Source organism: Nicotiana attenuata, chromosome 11, assembly GCF_001879085.1.
Source record: "Nicotiana attenuata strain UT chromosome 11, NIATTr2, whole genome shotgun sequence".
Taxonomy (NCBI): Eukaryota; Viridiplantae; Streptophyta; class Magnoliopsida; order Solanales; family Solanaceae; genus Nicotiana; species Nicotiana attenuata.
In genome coordinates, this window is record NC_031999.1 from 11,435,733 (window position 1) to 11,446,440 (window position 10,708).

At 35.7% G+C, this 10,708-nt stretch overlaps 1 protein-coding gene across 1 annotated transcript; it reads right to left on the bottom strand.

The window, feature by feature from the left end:
• LOC109234123 (probable WRKY transcription factor 7) lies at positions 1,430 to 3,334 on the bottom strand. The gene is made up of 3 exons (XM_019399975.1): positions 2,369 to 3,334; positions 2,127 to 2,252; positions 1,430 to 2,030 (listed from the first exon to the last, which is right to left on the bottom strand). Exons 1-3 carry the CDS (start codon positions 3,172 to 3,174, stop codon positions 1,865 to 1,867), a joined length of 1,098 nt encoding a protein of 365 aa, XP_019255520.1. The 5' UTR covers positions 3,175 to 3,334; the 3' UTR covers positions 1,430 to 1,864.

Sequence of the window (10,708 nt, forward strand, 5' to 3'; positions counted from 1 at the left end):
ACCTCGGGGAGGCTCATTTCACAAGTCTTCCTTCACAAACCCTAGTTCACATGAGACCCATATACTCCATCTAGAAACAATCTTCTTGTTTAATGAATAACGACGACACATCAAAAATTGTCAAATGCCCCACCATACATTTTTATAATCGTTGAGAAAGGGAAAACCTTTGAAAATATAAATCATTCATATAATAAGAATCCAAAGACTTGGACCAAATATTTAATATACATATATTAAAGGGGAGTGGTTGGCACCCTCGAGGTCATAAAGTAATCAATTGATCATCAACCCCACTAATTTTCTTTTGACTTTGTTATCCCCTCCACCCAAATCAAGTCACTCCCTGCTTTAATTTTAATAAATTTGTTCTCAAGGACTCATGAGTCATGACTATTATTTTACAACAAATAGCGCTTATTGTTTAGTTTGTCAGAAGGTATAACTTTTTTCTTTAATTATTCGGTATCCGAAGTTTGGTAACTTGATTCATCCGAATTTGTATAGGTAAATCCATTAAAAGGACAATATTTTCGTTAGAAAAGTTCTCCATTACCAAGATTAATTAAAACATGAAACTTTTAATTAAAGATAAAAGAATTCCAATTATCTCACCCCATAAATTCCACTTTCAATACGTTCTAATGTATATAATAATTTGATCTAATTAACTTTATTGCCCTTTCCCATTGAGTAACAGCTACGATGGGAAGCAAAACTCCTTTATTAATATTTGAGTTGCAGCTGGAATGAGTGGACTTCCTCGCATAACCACCCGACGCGTATGTAATATTTGTCCACAACCATATAAAAATACGATGAATTATGTCTTTTCTATAGTACTCCTTCCAGTCCAAAATAAGTGATTTTTTGGATGTTTTACACAGATTAAGAAATCCACCTTTTAGCATTAATTAGCAATGAAATTGACCATATTAACCTTTACTATCTCACATAAACACTCCTAACACATATTCCAACACTATTTACTCCAAGGAAAATGTAGGGAAAAAATAATTAATTCATTCTTAAAATCTGAAAAAATCACTTATTTTGGACCACAAGAAGAAGGCCAAAAATCACTTATTTTGGACCGGAGGGAGTAATTATTACAATACTTCGACAATGACAAATTACCTCTTAAGTGTTAATGTTGCCATATCAAAAGAATAGTACATGTAGCAATTTGATTAATGCATTAATATCAATTTCCCATTAATTAATCTTTAATCATTGCATAGGGAAGCAAAACTCCTTTTAAAAAACATTTGATTCTTTCGGAGCTTGAACGAGCTAGTGTACTTCCTAAAACACCCACCGCGTATAAGTGAACTAAAAATTACTCAATCCTTCTAGCCTTCATCATAAATCTACTGAAGTTTCATTAGTATTATTGATTGAATAGTTGGTGACATTTGAAATACAGCAATTGAGAAGAGGAAAGGAGTAAGTACTGTATTATTTCAATTGAAAGAGATGAAAAAAAAAAAGAATAATCTTTTTAACATGATATGGAATGGTGTATGAGGAGGGGTTGACAAAATAAAAAAAAATTCGCCCACCCCATAAACCAAAAAAAAAAAAAAAAGGAAAATATTAAAAGCCCACTACGTGCATGATTCAATGTCCACCAAATCCACAACTTTGAGATATTTGTTTCAACGCAAAATCAAAAGTTTTCAAACAATAATAAACAAATGGACCCCTCCCCTCAAATGCCAATTTCTCCATCTTGTTCTTTTCACTAGAAGTTTACTAAATGAAGTGCATTTGCATTGATTGTTTTAGATTGTTCACGTCTGTTGGTGGGACAAAAAAAAAAGAAAAAAAAAAGAAGTGAGCTGCTAGATTAGTTGAATATCGATCAAGAAGATTCAAGTACTATAGCAGCTGGTGGTGTCTCTGTAATGGAAAATGGATGATCATGTTCTCCTTCATATGTTACAATCAATACGTTTGGATCATCCAATGCCCTCTCCACATGTTTTCTTGCTGGACATCCTCTTATACTGCTACACTTGTAATATCCCCTGAAATATTTCACCCCAATATTTATTATTCATATCATGGATTTGAACTACATTTATTGATTGATTAGTTGATCGATAAGTTTTAAAAGTAATTACCTGGGATGAGGAGAACCTTTGATAGGTTTTTGACCATATTTTCTCCAAGAAAAATCATCTGGTGGAATATCTGCCATTTTCATGCTAATTGCCGGGATTCTCACCACTCTTTTGACCTTTGATTTCCTGATATAAAAAAGAAACGCAAGTTCAATCAAATTCTAATATTTTAAGAAAACAAGTGAAGGGGAATATTTTCAGCTATGTCAATTAATGATATATCTAGGTCGTTGACTTTTTACCTTTTCTTGGGGCAATGGCAACGACCGGAAGATCCACCGGCGCTGCTGCACTTCACGGTCGAATCATCCATGGAACTGCACTTCCGCTTAAACGACGACGTTGAGAGCGGTGGCCGACCGGCGGATGAAACCTGAGAAAGATTCGTTATTTGAAAACCGGACGACGTCATCGAGGACGGCTGCAAACTCTCGGTGTCACCGGTCAACGATGAAATGAAAGAATTCGCCGGCGATGGGGTAGCAAAGTTGATTGTGGTCGTTGATTCTTTCCTCTCCGACGTTGACCCATTTTTCACCAGCTGCTGGTGGTGGTGGTGGTGGTTAAGGGGTAACGGAGGCAAACGCTGAATCGGTGTGGGACAATAGATTTTCGAACCGGCTTGTGGGTTTTCGGTTTTTAACTTTTCTTCAACCGGCCGGTTCTGACTGGGCTCCGGTAGACAGAGCAGCTCCGGTTCTTTATGTAGAACCGGAGAACTAGTAGTGGTGATTGGACCCCTGCGGAACCGGGCATGGCCGGTTCTTGTTCTGTCAAGTAAAGAAATGAACTTTTTGAATCTGTTGACGGCTGTATCAGCTACTGCTAGGTAATCTGGTGAAAAATCTAAAGTGGAGTTAGTATTTATAGAGGGATCTTGAAAGCTCTGATTTTGCTTTTGTGAATGGTTTTGAGATTGAGAGAGCAATCTGATTAATTTCTCAACGCTTTGTAAACCAGCGGCAGCTTCTTGCATGGCGTTTTCTTCCATTTTGGATGTGTAAGTATTGTTGTTTCTATAGCCAGTAGTCATTAAATCTACAGCCATATCTAGAATACCATCAAACAGAGAGAAGAAAAGAAGGGAAAAAACCCAATTTAGTAGAGAGAGATGGGGTGAAAGGAGAAAAAGAACAAAGCAAAAGATGACTAATAAAGAAATAAAGAGAGAACAGAGGAAATTCAGGAAAGTGTATTCTAATATATTGGGAGTCAAACTTTGATGCCTTCTTTTATTTTCTTCTATTTTCAATGCAAATGACTGACTTGTCGTTTCTAACCTTATTGATAAAACCAATGAGAGATCGACACGTACATTTAGGAGAAACCGGAGAAGATGGCATTGACCAAAGGTTTTTAACCCGTTAACGGGTAAAGCGGTGAAAATGGAAGATGGACGACTTTTTGGTGATTGGGGAAGCTAGAAAGTCAAATGCTAATAATGAAGCATTGGATGAACGATTAAAAGTTGGGTAAAACGGGTGAGGAAATAAATTGGTACTGGTGTGTGTGAATTAGGTCTATAGCCCAAATCAACTTATTTAGAGGAGTGCTTTTCTTAAAAGTATTTTTTTAAAAAGTACTTTGGTGAGAAGTAGTTTGTATTTGGCTAATTAATTTGAAAAGCAATTTTGAGCAGTAATTAGTGTTTGACCAAGCTTTTGAAAATTGCTTCTAAGTGTATTTTTCTTAAAAGTGCTTCTCAGAAAAGTGCTTTTGAAGGAAGCTACTTTTTTCTGCTTCTCCAAAACTATTTTTGCTTCTCCTCAAAAGCACTTTTTTTCCTTCCAAAAGCTTGGCCAAATACCTCAATTTCTGACCAAAAGTGCTTTTGGCCAAAAAAAAGCACTTTTGGCCCAAAAAAAGCTTGGCCAAACAGGCTATTAGGCATTGTGCCGAATAATGTTGAATCGAGTGTGACTTCATTCAAGTTTGAATAGAGTCCAACCAACATAATTTTGAGGTAGCTTTCACTGAAATTTTGAATTCTTCAATTTTTTGCACAAGCTGTTTTCAACTAAACATCTACAATAAAGTCTTGAAAAAAGAATTGATGGTTGGTTGAAAAACAATTTTTACAAAATAATAATAATAATTCCCAAAACTCTTATTCGATTTATTATCAAATTAAATTGACTCTGACTAGAATTTTATTATTCTTTTTTTTTTTTTTAATATGACGGTGGTTGAATGGATATTGAATTTAAGGGGAAAAAAGAAAGAATTTGGGTGACTATCAAAAGTATTTTTAGAATAGGTGTTAAAAAAGTTGTGATATTTTTATAGCTGTATGAACATGTTATTAAGAGTAAAATTAAAAGTTTATAGTTAAAGAGTTTTCAAATATGAAATAGTACCCTCTGTTTTACTTTATATGGTAATGTTTAACTCGACATCTCATGAGATCTTTGTAACCATAAAAACATGTAAATAAAAAATATAAAATTTAAAGTAAAAAAATTTTCAAATATAAAAATATATTATTGTTTAGAATAGATTTTAAAAAAATAATATTACATAAAAAAAAAGTGTTATTTTTATCAGGATCCAAAATTTCACAAAGTCGTGATGGTACCTATCCTAAATCGCTAGGTAAGCCAACTAATACATGCCACTACTCAGACCAAACATCGTCAATAAAATAAATAAGAATGTGGAAATTAACTCAACTAATCCCAAGAACTAGTGGTACAAGTCATAAGCGACTAGGATTTAAATTACAACATTGGCAAGAAGAAATACATAATTTGTTTGGAAGTTACATAAATAGAAAAACACAAGTCATATACTACTATGAATAAGATGATAGTAGATGGCTGGAATGATGTAGTCTTCAATGCATGTCCTCAAACTCCGCATCTGCTTAGCTTCAAACATATGCACGCAAGGTGCAGAAGTGTAGTATGAGTACAAACGACCCTCCATGTACAAACGACCCTCCATGTCAAATTGAAACAGATTCCTTACTTCAGGTAGTTCATGTACTGAGGGAGGGCGATAAGTTAGAAGATCATTTAGCTAACTTCACACTAGAACAACATGCCTTGGTACAGGTACACTCGTTCGAGGAACTAGACACACAAGGGAGGAAGATATTGAACAGTGACAAGCTACAGATACCCTATATTACGGTAAGAACTGCCAAGCCAAACACCAAATGATGATGCTCTCAGATAAACTGAAGTCGATGGGGAGCTTCTTGGTAGTAAGATGGTTGATTAGGATGTATTCTGGAGGTTATGGGAAGGTCTTAGGCAGGGAGAAGGCTACACATGAGCCAACCAAACAGGAGCCTTATAGAATTACCGGTTGGTGAAAATGGGAAGTACTACTCTAGAAGATGCACATTCCATTGCATCTGCTGCTTCCTAGAGGTCATACAAGTTAATACTAGTCAGGCCTCAAGACAACACAAGGGCTGTGGACACGCGCATTACTGTGCCATTTCCAATGCTGGACAATCTAAACCATGGAATTTCCAAGCATATTGCGGGATAGTTGAGCACCACTCAGAGGAAATGCCAGGTACATTTTTCATCTATCACACAAGAGGATGATAGTTTTGGAATGTATGTAATTAGAGAGTACAGATACAAGTTCAAAACTCTGAGGCAAAGTCACCACTACATCACCAATGCCTTGGCTTGGACATTAACGATGGACTTAATTACGTGTAATTTAGTTATAAAATTGGCCTTGTCAAACGTGGAGTATTGTTGTAGGTATTACATGGACCTACCATATATTCAGGATTGCAAAGGTTTATGCCCAGATCAAACGTGCATAATTACAAGGTATGCTATACAAGCTTGGAAAGCAGTGGTTATGCATATTCAATTCCAGACGTGATTCCTCAAGGAATATGCTGCATAGTTCTTTTTGTACTATCAAAGTTGTGTGCTACACTCAACTTTAATAATAGGATTGATGTACTTTTATATTTCATATTTTGTGAGACTTCCTCACACTTTGTATTTTGTTAATTTTTGTTTTGATTATTATTAATAAAAATACCACTAAGCACACAGCTTAGTGGTATATTTGCTTAAAAAAAAGAGTACAAATGACCCTATATACTCAATAAGTATTTTGATAAAACTCGATGAAGTAGTGACGAAGTTTTAAGTTAAAAGATACACACTTAACATAGCCTGTGCAGTTCATAAGCAAGAGAAATAACAAGGGAAAAATACAAGTAATAATGAACCGATAAAATAAAAGAAATAACGAGCATATTTCACAAACATAGCCACTAAACCTTTCTCAGTATGTCAAGTCCGTATACGTATTGGATAAGCAATGAAAGTAACCTGAAATTTGGTAGCAGACCTCAGTAACGAGAAATCGAGGTAAGAGTTACGGTATAATATGACCTATCTTGATGCAGTAAAGTCATACGGATAGATAAACGGATCTATGAAATAAGGTATAGAAATATTCGTAAGTTCAACAAAGTACCGAGCGAAGGACTTCAGTATACCTATAGATGCCCAGAGGGACATCTTGTCAAGCTCTGCATATGTTTACAAAGTGAGGCCTAGAGATGGGCTAAAAGCTGGAGGAAAAAGGAGAGAAGAGTCGCATAGGCACACTTACAAGGTCAGAGTCGTACAGGCTGCACGATAGAAGGTAGCAACGGTTACAAGATTGGAAGGATTCCAACCACGAGTCGTGATGTGAGAAAAGGCATAAAAGGGGGAATGCCCTGGCTTTGGGAGTCATTCACAAAACAGTTGCATAGATGGCAAGAGGAGTACTAAAGTATTCGGAAGACATAGGTTATGAAAATGATAAGTGCATCAGTCAACATTCGAGGATGAATGTTTCAAAGGGGGGAATGATGTTACACCCCATGTTTTCGTAGGTGAAAGTATGCCATAAGTAAATTGATGAAAGCTCAGAAATGAGATATTACATCCCGCATTTTGTAGTACGTTTAAGTTTTGTCGTAAGTTAATCGACGTAAGTTCGGGAATGAGATTATTTTAAGATTATAAGCATTTTATGCTATTTCAAACAAGTAATGAGTAAATTCGTGAAGGTGAGAAGGTAAGCAAATCAAAGATAATGAATTTTGTCGAAGTTTGACATTTTGGGATAAATTCGGGCCGAGCTTTAATACCCGATATTTATGGACTGGTACCATACAAGGTACCACATAGCCATGATAGTAAGGTGTATAAGGTGTGTTAAAAGTGAGTAGTATTTTAAATAATTTGAAATAATTCTTAATTATGTGAGTAATTGGATAATAATTGGTTAATGGGGAATTAACAAATTAATTAAAGGATTGAGTGAATAATTACCAGATAAGATTTGACCCCCACTTATGTGGCAGCCATATAAGAGCCACTAAGTGAATCTTAATTAAATGCGCAAGATGGCATAAGCCAAGCCAAAGTGGCAAATTAAACAAAATGAGTCATAGGACAAGGTAATACCTTGTTTACACGTAAGATTTGCTTGCTCTTCCTCCACCATATATTAAGTCCAAAGAGAAAGCCGTTCCTCCTCGCTTCTGAATTTGATGGGAATTTCAAAAGTACCTCTCCACGCAATAAACTTTATACAAACAAGACCAATAAAGAATCAGATCTTCCTGATCATGAGGCTCAAACTATTAAACCCCCTGTACTAAATAGTCACGGTCATGAGAAGAATTCTCTCATAAGGATGGTTTGAACTTGCCAAAACCAAGATCTGTAAGGAGAAAGCACCATAAATCCGTGTCAAATCGCGGCGAAGAGGTGGAACAAACAAGGAAAAGAAACAAAGCAGTCCTAGAGAAAGATGCCAATTCAAAGAAAGCCCGGTACAATCTTTCGCAATAATATCATATGAATTTTTCCCTACTTCGATCCGTCGTTACGTGTTTTTGCAAAAGATAATCAGTTCAGGTATGTTAAGGCTATCCCTTCTTTCTTTTTGGCATGATCTATACGACACGAATGAAACGAGCAAATGCACAACTTCCATAAATGACTCTATTCATAGAAGTATTAGAGATGCATATGTTCTTGAATTCCCATATGTCTTATTATTCTATCGTTTGTTCATCAGAAAATACGTAAGTTGATAAAATTTATTTCATGATATTAGTCAGAGGTATAATGGTCTTATGACATTCCGAGAGATTTTATTGACATACTTCTCATGCATTGCATTCACTTATACATGTACATTGACCCATGATCATATATATATATATATATATATATATATATATATATATATATATATATATATATATATATATATATATATATATATATGGGATATGGAAAAAGATTACGGCGTTATATACGCATCACCACCTGATCAGCTGGTATACGTTGATGATGTTGCTCACAGTGGCCGAGATGATATGATGGGATGCCCTTAGAGGCTTGATGATGTTATGAATACATGTACCTATGCAAGACATGATATTTATACACATATGCATGACACTATAAGTATTACATGATTTACAGAGTCATCCAGACTTACATGTCGAGTCTTTACCCCATGTTTCTCTTATGTCTATTGTCTATTATTTACTGATTTTCATTCCTTACATACTCAGTATATAATTTGTACCGACGTCCCTTTTGCCTGGGGACGCTGCATTTCATGCCCGCAGGTCCCGATAGACAGGTCGACAGCCCTCCAAGTAAGTTATTAGCTCAGCAGAAGATGTTGGTGCGCTCTATTTGCTTCGGAGTTGCTTGTTTGGTTAGTATGATTTAGACATGTATTGTTTGGTATGGCGGGACTCTGTCCCGACCTTTATGAAAATTATATATTTTTAGAGGCTCGTAGACAGATGTCATGTACGTAAAAGATTGTATGGCCTTGTCGGCCTATGTTCTGTGTACGAGTGGTTATTTTGGCCTTATAGGCCCGTATGCCTTATGTATGAGTTGGTACCACATGTTGCATTCTGCTTATCTCACGGCAGCCTTCCGGCTCAGTTATCTATGATAATATGACATGAAAAGATACGTTATGTTGGTACTCGGTTGAGTAAGGTACCGGGTGCCCGTCGCGGCCCATCGGTTTGGGTCGTGACACAGAGCTTTGGCTACATGAACGAAGGTACGGGAGTTTAAGTGAAACTTGCAAAATCAAGTATTTTTTGCAGAAGTGGCTGGCATGTCACAGGTGGGCAATACATATTTTATCGAGGGTTAGCTTAATTTTATCATATTTTGAGTTTGGGAGATCGATTGGGGTGATTTTGAGGCAATTTTTACCACTTGGATTGGGATAAGGGTTCTTGAGTTGGATTTGGTTTTTATTTCATAATTCTATCTTTGATTTTTTGTCTTTTGGTTGATGAAATCTAAGGGGGGGAATGGGGGATTTTGTACGCAAGGTGACGAGTGGGTACACAGGTTGTATGTTGAATTTGATTGGTTTAGGCGACTTGGACTCTTTCCGAGCTTTAATTGAATTGTTTTATCATGTTCTAAATTTTCATAGTTAATCTATTCTTACTAGTGTTAGTCTATCCTTACATGACTTTGTTAACACTTGTTTTACATCCTACTTGATAATTTGCTCTTATGCTTTAATTGAACTTGATGCCTCTTTTATTTTTACATGTTGTCTCTTTCATTATTATAATTATTTGAAGTCATTGTATATGTTATCTCACTCATTGTTGCTAATCTTTATTTAAAGTCATTGTTACATGTTATCTCTTTTATTGCTATTATTCTTATTTGCAGTCATCGGTATATGTTACTTCTTCCATTGTGAGTTATCGTTATTTAGTATCGTGGTTATACGTTATCTTTCCCATTACTGAGTTATTGGTGTTGAAGTTATGAAAACCATTATCAAATTGAGGCGCAGTTGTTAATTGTTGAGATATCTTTCTTATTGAGAAAATTTACATCCATTGTTATTGTTGATATTCTTGAACACATTGTGGTTGAGCCATGGGCTATTGTTGTGGGAACATTGATATTGTTGATTATTGGCAAGTTGTGGCATATGGGCACTTGTGGTGCGAGTTGCTATTGTGATGTGATATTGATGTGCTTGCGGCAATATGAGGATATGGGTTAATGTGAATGTGGCGGCATAAGGTGGAACTTGGGTGGGTGTTGCTTGTAAGGAAATTATGTGATGCCATGCAGCGTCATAAGGTGGGTTAAAGTGCGTGTAGCTATTTCGAAAAAAATATTTTCAAAACTATTTAAATGTAAGGTTCACGCGGTGGTATAAGGAATGATTGTGATTGACATTGAGAAATGTGAATACGAGGCAGTACCTCGGTTGTGATTCTTGTTATGTACGAGGCGGTACATTAGTTGTGATTCTTATTATACACGAGGCGGTACCTCGTTGTGATTCTTTTTGTTTATCTCATGTTTCAAAGAGTTATTTGGTGGGAACACTTCTTGTTGTTTTGATTTCCCTTTTTATATCAATTATTTTCCGTATATGATCATTGTGGTTCTTTTCAATTGCTTCCTTTATGTTATCTCTATGCTTTCAATCCTTTCATTAGTCTACGTTATTAACGTGTTTCATATTACTTATTTCTCCATTTTCCATTACTTCTTGTTATTACATTTTCATTATATTTATTT